This window comes from Diadema antillarum, unplaced genomic scaffold (assembly GCF_040938485.1).
Source record: "Diadema antillarum isolate AM-2024a unplaced genomic scaffold, OU_Dant_1.0 seq00000538_RagTag, whole genome shotgun sequence".
NCBI lineage: Eukaryota > Metazoa > Echinodermata > Echinoidea > Diadematoida > Diadematidae > Diadema > Diadema antillarum.
In genome coordinates this window covers 840,892-861,817 of record NW_027271486.1, presented here as the reverse complement: position 1 = coordinate 861,817, position 20,926 = coordinate 840,892, and the positions used below count along the sequence as shown (strand labels likewise).

Sequence of the window (20,926 nt, the reverse complement as noted above, 5' to 3'; positions counted from 1 at the left end):
ACACTGAAGCTATTTATATTTTCGACTTTATTTTTACCGAGAATGATAATATACTTTAGTCAATACTGAGTATCTAAATTTGTACAAAACGTTTTCTCTGGTCTTAAACCTTATACTATGGAGCTTTCTGCAGATATTTTAAGATTAGACATACTAATAAAGTCGTCTGTTTGGGAAGATATTAAGCTATTTAAATTTTCGACTTTACTGTCACTGAGAATTACATACCTATCAATATCAAGCATTGAAATTTGTACAAGCTGTTTTCTCTGGTCTTTAGCCCTCTGACACACTTCTCTTCTTCTGTCGGCTTATTGAAAAAAAAAATGTTGCTTGAAATTTGACTATGGATAATCATTGAAGCTTTGCTGTCCTCATATCCCATCTATTCATCACCTGAATATCACATTTCTAAGTAATATTTAACGATAACAGTTTGTTTTTGCTTAGTATTCCCTAACCATTTCTCTACCTACAAAGGAAAATTTTTCTAGCGCTTACAATAGTCACCCTCTAGACGTGACAGAAAAGTATGCTTTCAAACGAACGAGATGTGAACAAGATGTAATTAATGGATATTAATTGCTGCAGCTATCAAGTGACAATTCTGAATTTCGCTTGATGTTATCATATTGACCACGAGGCAACCCGTCTACATGTTGTGGTCTAGTTCACTCCAGCTCTCAACTGGTAGACGCAGTTTTTGCTTAGTTTTTTTTTTTTTTCGGGTCGTGATAACACAAGAAAAACATGTTTATCACTATTCAAAACAAACGCTCATAATAGATATCTTTTCTGCATTGCAGTTAAGCTCTATTGAACGCATAAATACATGTATTTCAATTTTCGAAAAAAAAAATGTCCACAGAATTACAGACCTCGTCGATAGATTATCATTATGACGTCACAATAAAATGTTTAGTGTTAAGTGCTAAATGGACATGCTTCCTATAGATATGAATCAGGACTCGTTGCAAATTATACACAGAGATATAATAGGCCTAGCCAATTTTGTCATGCTTGTGGTCCACTCTAATAGTTTTGTTTTTTTGTGTTTTTTTTTGTGTGTGTGTGAATATGTAACCGATGTAGACAGAATGTAGTGCCTATGTGAGACTTTCGATAGAACGAATTGTATTTTTAATGAAACAGAATTGCATGCTCTCTCAGGTTAGTGGTGGAATTTTTGATGGACAAAGTGCGATGACGCCATGGCATGAATGATATCTTGTTGAGAAAAATTCAATCGTTTCATCAATCTATTTATGGTCAATACTAGACAACTACTGAGTAGTTTGATCAACTCCTAGCAGGACTGTCAGCAAGTCTACTAATAGGGAGCTTTAGATTTTCGCGACGCAGACGTTCAAAAGAAAAAAAAATGTTCTGAGCATGCGCAAATTGCTTATCATTAAGCGATCTATTTATAGCTCACGTCGTCTGAGTTTTCACCGTAAAGCATACGCGTTCTGCACTAATTTTACGTCAGCTTAATTGATGCACAGATCATATTTGGCGCCATTTTATATCTTATAGGTTGCGTCCTTGCGTAATCTAAATCTACTTTTCAACATGACGCTGGGAGAGAGGAGAACGTCCAACGCAATTGTCGTCTCAAACGTCCGCGTGCGAATCTAAAGCTCCCTGTTATTTAATCGAGATGAGAGGCAAGGTACCAGCCGACGCTCCTTGCCGAAAAGCCAGGTATGGTGGGATGATGTCAGACATGTACGTATACGTACGTGTGCACGTCTATCTGGATCTATGGGTCTTGGTTTTCGGCATTGGGCATGCTGATCGGGTCCTCTTTGGGCTTGGGAGCGGTCCCGCGTCGGTCCATGACGAAGACCATGATGGACATTGGGACCAGGATCAACCAGCAGGCAAAGGAGATCCAGGATCCAATCTGACACAAGACAGGTCGAAAAACGAAAAATAATATGTCATCATGTGACCGAGCATCACAGAACCAACATAAAGTTGCACTCGCTGATTTTGTGCGGACACTCAAAATAGGTGAAACTGTCAAACCTTGTCAATCTTGAGTTTTTCATATTTTCCGAAAGAGCAATACTTCCTCTAATTAGTGTAGAGTTTGGGATCATAGAACGAACAACAAAAAAGGGTTTTTAGAAGTTTTTTTCTAGGACGCTTTTATGTGTGATTAGGTGTGTCTTAGAGTCCCTTTTTCATTAATAATCTTAGAAACTCTTTACACACTCTTCATTTTCAACTCGAATAACTTTTCAAAGGATAATGCTACTCCTTTGAAAATTTGTAATGGTCATGGATAGAATGTGTTGATAGACCATAATCAATATCAGCTTAATCTGGTAATTTCTTCATTCTTCTTGAAAAGACGTTTACTTCTTCTTCTTTTTTTTTGTCCCAAACGTTGCGTAGGGCACAGCTCGGTAGAAGATTAAGCGCTTGAATAGACCTTTCACTTCAGAGCCTCTTTTCTCAGTACACACTTTTGCAGCATGTGTGCTTTCTTTCTAATTATTCAGATAGGTTCGAAGAGTCCATTCGCTTTAATGTCTGCTCTTTCAGAATCTGTTCTTAAATTAAAATCGACGTCTGCTGGTTTTGTGATGCAGGGATATATATATATATATATATATATATATATATATATGAATATATATATATATATATATATATATATATATATATAGGTATATATACATATATATATATATATATATATATATATATCTATTTATATATTATGCGGACAATAAGCAGTCATATTCACAGGTAATGGCTAAGCATTGAGCGCTTTGTGCCCACCCTCAGAACAAAAAAAAAAGAACAAACAAAATCCCTCAGTCTTATAAATATCTATATAATTCATACACGTGTGTGTGCACTTGTGTGTTTTTATATACATATTTATAAAATATAGATATAATTATTTTTAATAATGTGCATGATATGCATTCATATCGTTCCTTTGTTAGAGGCAAACCTGACATGCCTGAGCTGAATTTCCCATGAGGGAGTCAGCCCCTTCAATCTATGCTTCAAATGCTGACTTTCTCCTGCTTTCTTGATGAATCAAGTGTACTGCCTGTTATAAATCATACAATTCATACATTTCCAAATTATATGATTTATATTGAATAAAATTATGCTGTATAAGTGTTACATTTACTTTTGTATTGCTCCTTTATGTATTTATTAGATGTCGTGCTTACTACTTAACAATGGAATTGTTATCATTTTTATGTTTACTTAAGAAGCAGAATGAATGCAAACAAACTTGATACGTATTCATATATAAAGGAGACAGAAATAAGTTAGTTGATTATACATATATACAGGCTTATTCATACCTCTAAATGTGATAAAATTCCATTAGAAAAAAAATCAGTATATAGATTTTCATTAACCCCTTAAAAGGTAGTTTTCAATTGCCTGTATTTGCCTTGTTGCATTTTATACAGTGAAGACAGTCTATCATTTTACTATATCACAATGTTCAATCATTGTGTTTTTAGTCCTTGAAATATGGGGCAAAAACCTTAATGACAGTCTTCTCATACTTTACCGACATGATGTCGTCCATTCGTTACCTCGTACGTGCCTGCACCCGTTTGCATTAAGGTGTTTATCCACGATTCTTTGTTTGATATTCATCTGATATTCACTTATCGCAATATTAATTGATGAATCCTGGCCCTAAATGGGCATCACGGAGCTAAGGAATATCACTGAAATGTTTACTCTGTGTAAAGCTCGTAATCTTCACTTACTGGGGGTAATAAACCAGCATAATGACCATGGTGTTGTAAAATGATCGACACATTGAGCAGGGGGTCGGCGAACACAGCAAATGCCACGTGAACACCACGCGTCTCTTTAAAAATTTGGTAAGCCGCTAGCCGTCAAACAAAAAAAAAATGGACCCGTATGAAATTACGAACTACGATAATCATGTTTGGTGCAGGATGAGTGTCATTCCGAGATAACGCTATAGCAATGTTCAATTTCATACATAGTCATTTTTATTTTCGTTGACATTTTTTTTTTTGTTAAGACTCTTTTTTATGTTAAAGTATTTTAGTCAATGTCCCTGACCACAAACTTTTTACAATAAATAAAATTATTCAAGAGTTTAGAAAATCTTCATAATAAAAATTAATAATGAATGATCCTCATGTGCGATATCTTAACTGCGTATAGGAATTTATGAAAACCAATGAAGATGAGATTTAGTAAACTAGAGTCTAGTTCATAGACTAGTACCTATATTCCCGCATTCTTCTAATGATATGAGATGTATTGTTGGTTTCTTTATTAGCCATAATCACTTTGTCCATTCATGTGTCCACGTTTTGTGTAACTTACGCATGCTAGGTTGAGCCTCACGTAGAAGTTTTTCCCTTGATACACGTTCCACTGTGCATTCTGGAATCGGCTGCATCTAATAGCAGGAGAGAACCAATGACGGTATAAGAATAAGATACAAAAGAAACTATATTTTTCTGTCTATCCGTCTATCTACATCTGTGTGGCTGGGCATTTCTCTCCTTCATTTATGTCTGTCTCTCTCTCTCTCTCCCACTTCCTCCGCATTCCATCTTTCTCTCTATATATATCCAAGCAGTATATATTCATAATGTTTATAATATATTTTCTGCCTTCTTTTTGCATTAACTTTGTTTTCATTCTGTTAATCATCTAACTCCATTTACGTCTACTTATTTCTTTTCACCATCTCTATCTGTTTGTCTATTCCCCGCCTCCCCCCCCCCCATGTCTCTTACTTTCGTTTGAGTTTTACTCATGCTGTCTATCTAAGCATACTTTTTTCGTTTCCGATTCAATCGTAACGATTATGAATTGAAAGATGCTGTGACCTGTATAAGATCTGTTGCATATAATGAGTTTGCTGCTTGTGATTATTTTTGACTCCTTTTCCGAGAGGTGAGAAAATGGTTCTGATAAGCATTAAGAACAAAACGAATCTAACAATCCTTCATTTTGTAATTCACGACAAAAAAAAAATTGTAAAAAAAAAAACACAATTTCCCATTCTTTTTTATGTTTGTCTTGTTCCCAATGTTCCTCCTTCTGGTCTTTAACTTGTGTTTCTTTTACCCCTTCAAGATGGAGCGGAATTGCCCCCTCTTGACTTACTCAACCTCGATGCTCCTGATCGGTGTCTGGGTCAGCTGCTTGCAGAAGAAGGTGAAGCCCACTGTCACCAGGCAGGCCTCGATCAGAGAGATGAAGCACATGATACAGTAGACCGGGAGGATGATCAGACGAAGAGCAGGGCTGGAGGAGGAGGTGGTGGTGGTGGAGGATGAGGATGAGGAGGAGGAGGAGGAGGAGGAGGAGGAGAGTTAAGGATGCGGAAGAAGATGACGATGGGGAAGATGGGGAAATAGAAGAAGATGAAGAGTTAGGAGCAGGAGAAGACGATTATAAAGAAGAGAGCGAAGATGAAAAGAGAAGGAAAAGAAGGAGGACTCGTTAGGTGTTTTTTCTTTCATTCATTCATTTATTTTTCCATCTCTAACAAAACGTTTAAATCTTTTTTTTTTCACATAGGATGTAGGTGAATATATGTCAACATTGCAAAATGTGATAGATTAGATTTATGGATATATCATTGATAAGAGGAAAAAGAAATACCACAAAAAAAGCATTCTGCAGTTCAGAAAAAAAAAGAAATATTCTGAAGTTTAAAGATATACATAGTACGGCGAAGAAGACGAAAACATATCCCTTTGAATACTCAGACCTAAAATCATATGGTAGGATAACAATTGAGATGTTAAACAAAATAGTCCGTAGAATGTTCATGCTCTCCGAGAGACTGTGAACCTCATGCGTCACACATTTTCTGAATATGTAAAAATGGTGTCCCTAAATTTCTGTTATGATGTAGATTGTGCATGTCTAACGTTTTTCATCCCCCTAAAAACAAGCAACAAATGTAGGGGGAAACAACAATTAAAACCAGCAAAAAAAGCAAGAAAAAAGAAAAAAAAATAGACACCGATTGCATTCTTGTTCACAGCCAAATCAGTTGAAATTTTGTTCCAAACTTAACATCGAAAAAAAATCTCAGAAAAGCCAACTTTACACAGAACTTTCTGTGTATAATGTAGGGGGCTTAAGTTAAACAAGAATAAGTTCTGTCTTTCAAAAAGGTCATCCTTCTATAATTCGATCCCTCGCGTGCTCAGCTGTAGGAATTTCTCTCTTTTCCCATATGAGGCACAATGTTCATGGCTTTTGGCACCGTTCTTTAGCTTGGTTTAGTGCCAGCCAGCCTCGAAGCCAGCCGCTGGTCCAGCCCATATTAAGTCCCCGGATACTTACATGTCAAATCTCCGCGTAAAGAAGACAATGATTTTGTAGAGGGCGTACAGAAATCCCAGCAGTGAAATGATGACCTGAAATGTAAACGAGGCATTGCGGATATTGTTACGATTTCCAAATGGATCATGCCGGTTTTCAAAGACGCGCACTGTAATCTTTATTTCAGCAACAGCACAAACGGTAAAAACAACAAGGGCAATAAAAACAGACCAGCAATAATGGCAGACGCTAATTCACCACATATCGACATTATGGTACGTAAGTCTCTTTTTGTCAAAAAAACTCAAAGATTACCAATAATCCTGGCAATGAACTTAATAACGTGCTTTAGAGGAAACAAAGGCCCAATGTATAAAAACATGCTGTCAGTGAAATCGCCTCAGTAATCAATAGTTTACAAAAATGTACACTGTGTTTGTGTAGAGTGTGCCTACTTTGGGGCTACCTCATGTTTGGGGTTTTTCAACTACAGAAGGAAAATCGTTTTTAAATCATGCACGGTCAGTATTTCTGTCGTCCAAACTCTTATGTCGGATAGTTGCCATTCTGGGAAGATCATGATTTTGTGATCTCAGCTGAAAAAAAAAATTAAGCGATTTCGTCATCACGCGTGATGTGATGAATTCCCACCCTGTCACGCCACCCCCTCCCTTTAATATTCCAGCGATAGACCCACACCAAGGCACTTACTGGCAGCTTGCCCGGACACTGGCTCACCAATGCAAGCAACTTATGCAGGAGTCTACCATGTAAACTATACATAAAGCTGAGATTGTACTTATCTTATACTGCTAAGAAATAGTCGCTTGATAATGTTTACAGCACTTTATCAGGCACAAGACGTTGGTAACAGAAATCTCTATGTAAAAAAAAAAAAACAAAAAAAAACAACCACTTGCCCTTTATCAAAATTAACACACATCATGAAGCAATATAAGTACATAAAATTGAAACATTGTGCATCTCAGCAAAAATACAAACAAAACAAAACAAAACAAAAACGTGGGACGCCTGATGTCATAGCTTTATGGTGATTCATTACTTCTTCTTTGGGAATTCTTACATTTTTAATATGAATGATCCACTTTATGTATAAATATATCAGTGCATGGTTTGATTAGGGTATACAGTATTATCATGTAACTACGGAGAGAGAAAAAGTGACAGATAGATATAGAAAGCAGTGGCGGATCCAGAGGGGAGCGCAACCGCCGCATGCCCCCCCCCCTTTATTTCTCGTTAAAAACAAAAGAAATAAAAAGAAAAAATATGAAATGAAACCCGGAAGTGGCACCAGAAATATTAGTCACGCCCCCCCCCCCCCCCCCCCCCCATTTACAGATTTCCTGGATCCGCCCCTGGAAAGAGAGAGAGAAAAAAAAAGAAAGAAAGAAAGAAAGAAGGAAAGAAAGAATTTATATAGATAGTTAGATAGCGCAAAGGATAGACAGATAGATACATAGTAAGATGGACATATTGATAAATAGGTAGAAAGATAAGAGGTTTGACAGACTTTTATAGATAGATGGATGGATGCAGGAGTTCAAGCTAACTTACCTGTGCAGCGAGAGCGAAGTCGCATTTTGGGGCAGTTCCGTTAGCGTGCACAGAAAAGGAGTTGGGTGTGTCGTATTGGACCTGTGCATAGATGAGACAGTCGCCACGAAAGTCGTCCTGATGAGCGGTAGAAGAAGATACATTGTGAAGAAATAGACAGAAAAAGAAAGAAAAATTTTTATGTCTCATTCAATAATAACGCAAACACAACAAATACAATGGTTATCTTAACATTCAAAATGATTATTATTTTTGAATTGAAATGAGGTAATGTCCACGCTGCAAACAACATCTATCTTTTTTATTTCACTATATATAATATACATATTTCATTGCTGATTTAAGAATGAACAATTTTGTATTTTCCACTTTCACTTTTCCACTTTTCCACTTTGTATTTGTTACGTTGCTGCTGTCAGTGACGCAATAATCACTACGAGAACATCGCTATTATAATATCATAGACGTCATCGATGCGTCAAGAATCTGTACAGAGTGATGTCTTACGTCGAGTGAGAGTGTACTTATATTGAATTACTTGCATTAATCTTATTCATTAGATGTTCTAGGGATTTATGACGATCATGACTGTTTTCATCTAAGAGTACTGGAAAAAAATCGTGTGCATCAACTCGTAAGAGTAAATATTGTAGAAAGGCCGCAATAGGACCTACAATTGATCAAATAAATAAAAAGAAATAATTGCCGCTTTTCTACTTCAAGTATTTTGATCAAAGACTTTCTGAATTAAAGAGTCAGAGCATATACGATTTAATTGTATTCGTTTGAAATGAGTCTTCTCACCCGTTTGAGAATCACAATGCAAAGTGTAATGTTACTCATGACGTCAGATTGAACTGATAAGACACTGCAATCGATTTACACATTCTTTCCTACAGAATTAAGACAACAAGTTTGTCGTACTGCTATTAGGCAACAGTATTAAAGATCAACATTGAAGTTTTATTCTACATTTGCCGCACTGGAAAATCTGTACTGTATATCTCTACCATTTTACCCGCTGGCCTTACACACACAAACTTGACTGGTTGTTTCTCATGCAAGGCATACATTGTAGGTACGTACATTGTGTAGGTACGTACTTCATGCGTCATGGCTGGAAGTAATAATAGCAACAGGAAAAACCATTCTCTGACAAAGTTACATTGTGACGTTGGGTACTTTCTTCGTCATGTGACAGTGACGGGTGAAAATGGGGAGCAGTGGATTCTTAATTAATCAATTTCCCGTCTGTTAAGGTGTCAAGTTGCAATGCGCTGTGTGTATACTGACAACATACCCTTCACTGCATAAAACCTAAGTGCATGTGAATGTAAATGTCAGCGTGTATATGTTGGGCAATAAACGGCAATGAAGATTTGTTATTTGCTACTGTCAACCTGTTGTAGATAATGTCAATGCCCTTTTGAAAAGCTATACACTTGGCATATTAATCAGTGGTAATAGATCACAACGAAGTTGTATTATGTCATTGGAGTGTGCCGCTGATGAATTTACAGAGCAATAATTTTGAGAGAATTGCACATACGGTTGCCTCCTGAAATGCGAATCTAGAACTGTATCAGGACAATTGATAGGTTTTATGGTCACTAATGTTCCCATCCCCTTAAATGTTGCGTAAAATGTTTCGGGGATATAAAAATTCCATAGTTTTAAATGTCCCTTTTTGTGGGTGTCAAAAGTTTGTTTTGTTAGATGTTTTTCATATATCATACGCGTCGACTGTTTGCGGGGGCTGGTTGCCGATGACGTTGTATAACCATTTCACTTTTTACAATCTAAATTTCTCAAGAAACTGCTACAATGAACGGCATTTCACAGAATGTTAACCAGACGAATTTTCACCTGCTGATATTTTTCCATAGCTGCAGGTGGTCACCCGTAGTGCTTAGCCCAGACTTCGATATCATTTTATCTCTAAGGAGGTTTATCTGTCAATATTTTTTTTTATCAGCCTAAATGATGTTGCAGACTTTTATCCACACAAAGTTCAAAGATGGGACAGTAAAAGGACAAAGGTGAATTTATTTTCATTCCGTATAAACTATATGATACTATAGGCAAAGCTTTCATCAGAGTGACAACACTCTTGAAGAGCGTCTTCTTTCTTTCTTTTTTTTTTGGGGGGGGGGAGCTTTCAGTTTTTCGTCACATGTTTCCTTGAAAAGTAGTTAGTACATTAGCTTAAACTACATACGCTTCAATGGGTGATGGACAATTTTCCTGAATTATCTTGATTTCAAACAACTGTAATTTCACTGAATATTGAAAAAATGATGTATCTCTTATTTACTTAGCCAATACGGCGAGGGAATGAACGGTACATTGTGTTCTGCTTTCGGTGTGTGTGTGTGCGTGTGTGTGTGTGTGTGTTCTTTTTTTTTTTTGATAATTATGTACCAGATATACTTCCCCACCCATGCACACACCACCACCTCCCTCATCACCACTCACTGCCCAGTTTATTCATCGTTGACCAGTACACTACCTCATTCACTGGCTTCTCTTAACATCCTTCCCTTCGGTCAAGGGGAAATCACGGAGACCCCAACTGAAGCCATAATGGTATATAATGAGATTAATCCTCCACCATTTATACGTCAGTACGATCATTTTATGAATACGTATAATTATAATCATAATTATCAACTCTGCCAGTGTTCTTCCCGATATCTACAGAGCAGGCCTATCAATTATCTTCTAAAATGCGTGAACATTATTATGTGCATGTGTCTTAGCATTAAAATCTCTACTTTCATTGACACTCTCAGCGTTTCTGAGCTCTTCTGCATTTCGAAGTCCTTTTAAAACTAATTCAAGTATATTCCAGGTCTGTTTTTCAGGGGAAGTAGATTGAGTTGTAGTTGTGGTAGGTTTATTTTTATTTATTCATCTTTTTTTTGGGGGGGGGAGGGGTAGTAGTCGTCTACATAACAAAATCAGATAACAAAACACAAGAAAAGGCGGTAGAACAAGAATGCCATCATACAAACTGTTGTGGAAGTTGTGGATTTGCAGTTGTCATTAGTTATTATAGTAGTTTCACAAGTAGCGGTATACTTCATGTCTTGTTGTCATCACTGTCAGACTGTGAAATTAAGAGGTTATGGTCAATGACAATTCAACAGTTTGTTGAACATAATACAGAACGTATATTGCACTTCGTATCAGACTTTAAGACAGAAATAATCATCACAATTCACTTCACCATGGATGGAACATTATTATTCTATAATCAATCTGAAGATCAGGTTTATTACTGACATAGTTTTTGTTGTTTTTTAAACAAGGGCGTCAGAAGCAATGGCGATTATGATAATATTCACGAAGGGTGCAATGGCTCTATAAGGTTAAGATAATCATAATCATTAAACCATGGGTAACGGGCATAGAGTTTAAACTCATTCTACTATAATTTCTTTCGTAGTTTTCCCTAATTAGAGGGGGGGGGGGATTCACGAATCTTTGGAATGCGGGTCTGATCTGATGATTCTATGGGGAGATCATCGCATATCTAAGCCCGTCAAATCATGAATCCGAGCCAGGTGAAGGTGCATCATGTGTTACTGCATTTAGTTTCTACCCTCGTTCGCCTGAGTCACGGATCATGGGGCTGTGCAGAGAGACGCTATCTCGGGACGCACGATGGTGAAATGGTGCGCTTAAAGTGAAATGAATGGCATGCCATGTTAAAGTTGACTCGAATAAATGGAATAAGACTGAACAAACGTAACGGTAGAGGTTTAATTCTCTGAAGGTTTCCGTGGGTGGTAGAAGGCTTTACGGTGCACCACCTTATTCTTTCTTGGGTATGTATGTGGCCCTGAAAAGGGCCTACCAACTCTCTTACGGCAGAAGTTTTATTGGAATTGGACATAACATACGCAAGTTATAGGAATCCAAAGCTTATCTTTTTCCCCAATATCACAATCACTGTCACTTCTGGTCTTCCATATGAGGATCTGCTTTACAGAAGATAATTTCACATATAGAATACAAGGAGTGGTAATATTATGTTTATAAAACATCATCATAACACAATCATATGGTTTTGAGTTGCGTAAAAATGTGCGGTTAAAATCGATATCTGAATTTATGCAAAACGTATCTCCATCATACTCTTTGCTCTACATGAGTGCATGTCCTGCTTTGACAAAACTTCAACTGTGCAGCTCTGTATATATCCGTTCGTCATTTCACTTTAAAAAACGCCGGAATGAGAAAGTAGAGAGAGAGAGAGAGAGAGGGAGAGAGAAAGAGAGAGAGAGAGAAAGATTAAGAAAAATAAAAGAAGGAGGCAGACGGGAGGGAAAACAGAAGAGAGATTTGATTCAGGATCGGGTGAAGCTTTAAGGTCAAAGGTAAGAATTATTTGGGTGGAGCTCCCTTAAATCTACTGCAGGGGAAACGTGCAAAACTCGAGGGCGGACAGTTCCCCATGCCTTCCGCCCTATAAATACAAAGGAGAATTATCCATTGAAATAAGAATGAGATAAGACAAAGTCTGTTTTCTTAATTGTAGCTTCTACAAAGATGATATCGATAAACACCTCATCAATTCATGTTCTGACGATCCATGTTATTAGGACAGTTGAATAATTATATTGACAAGTTATATGTGTTGTTGCATAATATTGTACTCTTTCCCCATGGACACATGCCCTCACAGCGTAAAGTTTTCTTTTACTTGCATACCTTTCTGCGTTTTTAAAGTTTGACATAACCTGCACTTGCAAGCTCGCACTATCAGAATAATGTAGAAACTTTGACATTTTCAAAACAAAGTCATGGAAACGTGACTGTTCGTATTAAGCCCACACGGCTGCTGAAATGAGCTTTCTATAGATATCCAGATGTTAAATTCAAATATCTAATTTGTCGTAAAAAGAAAAATCATTGTCAAGGTCAATATTTATGTTGTACATGTATCATAAATCCAATACTATTTATCAACATGCGTGTTCCAGCTTCTGATAAAGGGAATATCCCTATTTGGGAGGAAACAGTATTTTCACCGGTAATTACATTTATGTCCTTATCTTTATCTCCAAGATGGCGGATAATATACCCATGTCGAATCATAAATACAACACGGTGCCTTTGCCAAACACTTCAAGCACGTCCTCAATCCTTACATTGTTTCGCTTTGTGATTCGTTGCTCTCATGCCGTTTTAAATCCATTCGCTTACATAGCTATCATTGTGACTTGAGAAGGCATAAAGACTAATACTCTCTTCGTTTTGATAAGGCCCCTTACATTTCAATTAAGAGTATATGTGACTCTGCACTTCAAAACAAACAAAAAGTTGCCAGACATGAATTTTTAGTTAAGACCATATTCTGAAAGAGCAGACTTTAAGCTTTAAAATGATGTATAACTCAAATCAAATGGACTCTTCTAACCTATCTAAATATTGGAAAGAAAGCACAAATTCAGGTAAAGTGTGAACTGAGAAAAGAGGCTCTGAAGTACAGTATCTATTCAAGCGGTTAATCTTTACCAAACTGTGCTGGCTGTGCGATGAATGGGACAAAAAACAGGAAGTAAACCACCAGAGTAACAACAATGAAGAGATTATCAGATTAAACGGAAATTAAGCGTGCCTCATTAACACATTCTGTCCATAATAAATGCCAACTTTCAAAGCAGTGGCACCATCCTTTCAAAAGTTATTAGAGTTGAAAGTGAAGAGTGTGGACAAGGTTTTTCAGAAATGAAAAAGGGATTCTAAAGACACACCTAATCACACTATTCTACCAAAATGTTCGAGATAAACAGCTAAAAAAACACACTTTCCTGCCAGTTTTATGATACCAAATTTTAGCATAATGTAAAAGAAGACCCGCTCTTTCAGAAAATATGAAAAAGTTAAGTTCGGCTAGGTTGACCCATTTCATTAATTATTTCAGCCCTCTCGCAAAATCAGTGTGTGCGACTTTATGTTCGTTTTGAGGTGCACGGTCACATATTGTAACAATGCGATATACTGTTAAAAAAAATTGCCAGTAATTAGTTCGAGATGTTGTGCACAATGGGCCTCCTGATATTAGAGCATCAATATTAAAGAATCAACTGTCGATTTTGTAATCTGTAAATTAAAAACAAAACAAAAACATCCTTACATCGCATTTACCAATAGGGCCTCAGTTCAGTGACTAAGCATTGTTTGTAAATGATTGTTTTTAAAAGGGAAAGTCAACTGAAACAAGGTATTTTACTCTTACTGAGGTATTCTCACCAAGAATGTATGGTTTTTATCATATTTTCTTGACATTTTTTTAATCGACGAACAATATATATTCATAATAATAATAAGGTCTTTTTTACCCAGGGTAGCCTCTTCAGTGTTGCCACTGCTCTACCAGAGGGCCCTATTTCAATAAACGTTTCCAAAATGAAGAGTAATCCAGTGCCAAAGACTTGAATATTTGTCCTGCATAGTATTCCGGCAGAAGAGACCATGAACGTTATCTGAATATATCGTTTAAAAATATCTCATAAACAAGCGAGAAATCACAAAAACACCAATAAAGAAAGATGAAAGAAAATGTAATGAATGATCAGAAAACGTAAACCTTCACCCTATTCAAGAGTAAATTTTGCGCAAGACAATACTTAATAACATTTTAAGATGTCACGAATGTATATATATATATATATATATATATATGTATGTATTTATTCATTTATTTATCTATTTATATGGAGGTCTTATATCTATTATGTGACCGTAATTCAATTCCATGATTTGAAGAAATTTGACATTTGATTTCTCGTTCATCAGTGTCAGTATGATATAAAAAAAATTATTCCAACGATAACTTGAAGATTCTACCTGCAAATGTTTCCACATGTCGCACCAAACAAGGAAGCTAATAACTGTGCAAAATACATACTCTATATTTCGTATGCGGACTTATCAGTGTGCATCAAAATGAAATCCCGATGCTAGAAGATTTTTGAAAGGGCAAAGGTGAAACTTATGAGTCGGAAGTGGTGGTTAGGATCGACTCACTGCTACTCCAGTCCTATACGGAAGGATGCCAAAATTTGACGATGTACGTGGCCTCTGGATATAAGAGGGCCCCCCTGTGTCTCAGGAATATTTCGCCGTCACGAAATAAGGTGCAAGATTATCAAAACATCATAATAACAACTTCGCTCACATCCCCATTTCTCTTTTGCCGTTATGAATCAGGGAACTCCGCGGAATATGATTGTCCACTTCAGTATCAATCTATATCCAAGCACATCCACTCCTCTCTTTCACTTTCTCTTTCGCTCTCTTTCTTTTCCCTTTATTTTGTTTTTTCAATTTATCAAAAATTAGGTCTATATATGTGTATATATATATATATATATATATATATATATATATATATATATTATAAATATGTATATATTTATACTATCTCTCCTCTGCTTTGTTTTATGTGTGAATTTTACGCATGTTAAGGTACGAGATATCAAAAAAAGTATGAAAAGATAAATGTAGTTACGAAGTCGGGAAGAATCAGAAAAGAATCAACATATTATGGTTGTTCTATGAGAGTGTTATAACAAGAGATTCTTCCACTTCACCGTTAATCTTTTCTTTAAGGTTTAATACATTGAAATGATACTGTTCGAACAACATAAAAGGCCAAATACTTTGTGTGACAACGAACGCTAAACCACCACAAAAACGCGTATCTAAAATGGTAGTGTAGCTGTTTATGTATTCGTGCTAGGAATAGCTTTTCTATTTCCAAAATAAAAGCTACGTAAAAGACAAACAAACAAAATAATAAGATGAAAAAGATGAATCCTAAGTTACACTGCCGCTATACAGGAGAGAGTGAAAGGAACAGAATTCGACACCCAGACTATAGGAAGTTGATTAATCGTGTCACAGGTTTGATGTGAGCAGAGTGTGTCATAGCAACACCATACACCGCATGACGTACATGGGTCGGGGGTGGGGGGGGGGGGGGGGGAGGCGCGGATGCGAGGTCGCTTTATTGAAAGTACCTGTCCCTATAGTACCCCCCTGCTTGCTGTTATATAGTGACGTACAGTCTTATATCGTGAAGCCAAAATGGGCGTTCAGATTGGTCTTCTTCTGTTCTTCTTTTTCTTTTCTTCTTCTTCTTTCTCTTCTTCTTCTTCCTCTTGTTCTTCTTCTTCGTGTTTGTCCTAGTCATCACAATCAGCTTTGCTTCATTATCATTTCTCCTTCTTTCTGGATTACGTTTCTTTTTATAGAAAGTTTGTTTGAAACACACTGCGAGGTGGTTTCGTTCCACAGCGGAGGGTCCCAATTATGTTTGCATTAATGCACTTCTTTAATTCATATACCATTATTGCAGGGTACATTGTATATTTGTTACATTCTTTTGGTTTCATTAGCTAAAATTATTGGTAATATTTACTGACGTGCAAAAAATACAATGATCAAAATAAAATGCGTGTCCAACTGAATGCACGATCTGTTTCTTTACCTACGTTTCAAATCGAGGCCGTCTTGAATCGCAATATAGGAATAAAAACTTATCAATCACATTCCTCATTTTGATTAAGTAACCCCTTTCCTTTCTCTTTCTCTTTTTATCTTTCTGTCTGTCTGTCGCTCTCTCTGTCTCTATCTTCATTCATCATCAGACATACTCCCACACACGCAAACACACAAGCACACTCGCATGCCTTAGCATATAAAGGAGGGGATATCAAGGAGGGGCTTTCAGAAACCCTCAAACCCAAACCATATCCAAATTCAATATATTTTTCTTGTACATGACGTCTGAATAAGCATTTATAGTTATCGACATAACGTTTTGTAGCATTCATTTCTTCTTATTTCCATGATTTTCAGTTTGTTGCGGAAAAGATATCATTCAGACGCTGCTGACTAAAGTCATTTTGAACAATGATGGAATTAACTGCCTTCGATACATGGCTTCTTACAGGATAAACACGTCTCCCTTCCCTCTTTTCTCCTGTTATTATCGTTGTGCCTTCATTTAAATCGAGGCACAAATTTCTTTCGATTTTCTCACTTTATATTTGTCTTGGTGTTTAGCCCTTTGACACAGTCATATCATAAAGAGCAACGCAGGGATATTCAATGTATCAATATGTCAATTATGAGGTATACTTACTCTCACGATGCCGATAGCGATGGCGGCCGTTATTCCAGCCAAAAATGCCACAAGAAGGAGACTTATCTCCATTATCATCTGAACCATGTACATGCAGCCCATCTTGTCTGATGTTTTCGCTTCTTGCTCGTCCCGAAAGAAAGAATTGTTGGTCCTTAGCGGGTTCGAAACGCCACAAACTTTCGGTGACGGAGTTCCCCAGCGAACTGCGACTGAGCTAAAAGCTAGAGCGCAAATTCGAGTTTGCACTCCTAAGTATTTGACGCGTCGAGAGCTAAACTGCACTCCGTTAGCACACGCAAGGGGGCTGTCTCCAGGAACAAAGCCAAGTCGCAGAAATCGGAAGACTTCGTCCAGAAAACAATGGAAAGACTGTAATCACAGCTTTATCAGTATTGTATGCATAGTCACAATGCTCGATTGATTAGTTGGATAGATATCCTTCGGCTTAAACATTGGTTTGATCGATTGAAAAAAAGTGTCAGCTCACAGCACAACACAAGAGAGTTCCCAAGGTGCAGATATATTCGCCGATATCCCACGGAACTTTCCTGCGTGGGTTCATATGGATTTGCTACACGCCCGCTTCGGAGGGTGACAACGATATTCGTTCTATGGGTATAGTCCTTGTATAAGATCCACAAGTTTGGTGAATGTCTTTCTACATGTGGGCATAGAAAGAGAGAAAAATCATGAACAAAAACAACAAAAACAGGAAGGGAGAGATGGCGAGCCGATGACGCCCAAATCAATGCCACGGATTAACGTAAGCGTTTGAGAAAGACTTATTTCATATAAAACATGATAACAAATCGAGTTCCTTTAGTCATAATTATTATATAAGTGTTGAGGTACCCAGTGAAAGTTTTAGGGTCGCTCTTCCCAATGATATAACACTATTGCTCAGTGTCCCAGTCAACGTCCCTTGCCAAAGCAACAACTAAAGGCAAGAGATTTAGTCTTTCGTTCACAGGCTTTTCTCAACAAATGTAAGAATTGCAATGAAAAAAAAAGAATTATGAATAAATATATGAAATAAAAAATCTTCTACTCTCTGCAGAACAAAGCCTGCGTGTTGTTATCCATGGACGTTGCTGCAAAAATTGATCACAATATACACAAGTCGGCTAATTGGTTACGTGAAAAAAAAAAAGTAGAAACTAGACCGACTTCTCGATGAAATGGCCACCGACCGTCTTGGCTAAAATGTGAAGGAGAAAAGGAAGTTTTGAAGAGCGGACGCAAATTTGGGGCGAGTGAATCACGGCAAGGAGCAAGTCGTGTGCCTGATCATTCATTTCCGTTTTCTGGTGATTGTTTGTGGCGACAGAATGCACTGTGGGCAAGCGGTGGGGAAGGGGGGGGGGGGTGAGGGAGATTTCGAGGAGGTATAATGATGGTGATTCAATTAAGATATTCTTAAACACAAGGCAATGTCCTCAAATTGAAACGACACAAAAACCTTCAACTTTCAGTTGTTTGTTTGTTATTATTATTATAATCATCATTACTATTGTTGTTATTATAATCATTATTATCATTACTATTATTATTATTATTATTATTATTATTATTATTATTATTATTATCATTACTATTGTTATTATTATCATTGTTGTTGTTGATGTTAGCACTAAACGTGCTATTACAAACACGTCCCAATTTCATGAGGCCTCGAACGTCTCCTTGGAAGTTAAAGATAAACCCCCGATGAAAAAAAGAAAATAGCTAAAAGTTTTGCTGAGAGTGATATTTCTGATACTCTGTCATAGTACCAGAGAAAGGTTTACTAGAACATGATTAGTTTCAGTTTCTCATAATTTATTTTAATCAATTTTTGTACTAGTATATACCCCAATTTAGATGAACTTCTCAAGGTCATAGCCACTCTTTATAAATGTCAGACATGACAAGACGAAGAAGTCAGACTAAATAGCAAAGCAAAACAAACGAACAAATAAAAGGATATAAACAAACAATTGAATTTGAATAGACCTTACTGAGACTTTTTAAAGCAGTATAGTACCGCCACTGTATGTACAATCGAATGGATTTCAGGGACATTGACGGAGCTTTATAATAAGCACCTGCTATCGATATCAACACAATAATTTTGAGTATCTATGTAGGTTAAGTGTGACAACATAATGTTTCCCCAAGCACATCCACTCTGACTATCTGCCACTGTGTACGATTTTCCCACTTTCTTCCCTTTTGCGTAGAGGGGAAAAAGGGGAAATGAAGTCACGACATCAAACAGGGAGGGAGAGGGTCAGAGGTCCCAGGATGTGAAAAGGGGCATGCTGGGAAATGATGACGTAAATGAATGGTTGGATATCGCGCGATTTCTGGTACGGCGTTAACAAGTTAAGGTTTTCTTTATAACTTCGCACAATATTATCAGGACAGTGCAGAGGGATTCTAAAACGTAAGATGACTCTTTCTTTCTGGATGACATGAAAGGTGTAAAATCATTAAAAAAACACACCCAGAATGGCTGCAGTTTCAGTGAAATCGGAAGAAAGAGAAGGAAGTTTTGGGATTGTGAAGATTTGGATGTCACCATGGAAGAAAAATCTCCAGTAGATACCCCACACACAATAAAGAGAGATTAAATGAAAGAATGAATGAATGAACAAATAAATAAATAAATGAATAAATAGATAAGTAAGTAAGAAAATAAATAGATAAATAAATAAAAATCTATCATTACGTAAGCTAACAAATAAATACATTTAAAAAAGAATAGATTAATAAATGTCAAAAAAAATATAGAATTTAGAACTTCGCACCAAATTGATGCAAGTGTAGTCATAACAGAACAGAAAGACTTCAAGGCAAGGGTCTCGGTTGCTAAGTTATTAAAATAGATATCAAGACACTTATGATTATCTTGTTAAACAGACCTGGTTGGTGTGAGAAGTTCACATCATCAATTCCTATCGCCCTTGAGCTAAAAGTACAAAAAGTAAAACTTTGCTTGTGTGTGCTATTTTCATAAAATTTCTCCAATTCAGTTGCTATGGCTTCCATCGAAATGTGTAAGACTGCGCAAAATCTGAATCTTTTTCGTGAATCTTTTTTCTTTTCAATTTCAAGCTCCAGTTCTCCTTTAATTTTCTTATAAAGCAGTGAAATTTTGATAAAGCCTCCGCGTGAGGGAAAATCGAAAATAATTGGACTGATCTTCGTTCATAACATTCAAACTGAAATGTGCACTGGTTTTGTGTTGCTTTTGCTCTGTTTTATGTATGTGTTTATGTGTGTGTGTGTGTGCGTATATATATATATATATATATATATATATACATACATACATGTATATATAGGCGCAGACCCAAGATCTAATACGCACTGGTTCTATAGGGCTCGCAACAAGACGTTGGACTTTCTTTGAATGAACTCAACTGGCAAGCTGCAATTGTCCAAGCCACATTATTAGCTGCAAAAGACCACAAAATACCACACACACACACACACACACACACACACACACACACACACACACACACACACCGTGTATGAGAGAGTAACAACTCATGCACGTAAAAGATCCCGCTTCATTCATTCATCGTAAAGAGCAGGGTGTTTAACCCGGTAAAGTGGTCCCACCAGTCCTCACATCCAACTGGACCCCATTGAAGACCAGCTTAACGTATAGCTGAATATGGGCTATCCAGCCATCTTCTCAGATGGAAAATGAACAAACAAACAAACAAACACACACACACACACACACACACACACACACACACACACACACACTCTCCATATGGCACGTGGGTTCGATCTGTTTTAATCAGGTAATGTCAGATTTGTATCATCCATGACAATTTTTTTTTATTATCTAAAAAAATTTCGGCTCTGTTC

General features: G+C 36.9%; 1 protein-coding gene across 1 annotated transcript; it reads right to left on the bottom strand.

Annotated features, from left to right (window-relative positions):
* Positions 1-1,762: 1,762 nt before the first annotated feature.
* On the bottom strand, positions 1,763-17,330 carry LOC139734655 (transmembrane protein 179B-like). The gene is made up of 6 exons (XM_071645442.1): positions 17,057-17,330; positions 7,897-8,013; positions 6,340-6,413; positions 5,146-5,286; positions 4,354-4,429; positions 1,763-1,906 (listed from the first exon to the last, which is right to left on the bottom strand). Exons 1-6 carry the CDS (start codon positions 17,156-17,158, stop codon positions 1,763-1,765), a joined length of 654 nt encoding a protein of 217 aa, XP_071501543.1. The 5' UTR covers positions 17,159-17,330.
* Positions 17,331-20,926: the final 3,596 nt, after the last annotated feature.

What these genes read in the sequence shown, in the direction of transcription:
- LOC139734655 (XM_071645442.1), bottom strand. Translation starts at nt 17,158, where the DNA reads ATGGGCTGCATGTACATGGTTCAGATGATAATGGAGATAAGTCTCCTT. An exon ending in TCGCTATCGGCATCGTGAGA is followed by an intron (nt 8,014 to 17,056) that starts GTAAGTATACCT and finishes ACCGCTCATCAG; the next exon opens with GACGACTTTCGTGGCGACTG. An exon ending in TGAGGCTCAACCTAGCATGC is followed by an intron (nt 1,907 to 4,353) that starts GTAAGTTACACA and finishes GTCTTGTGTCAG; the next exon opens with ATTGGATCCTGGATCTCCTT.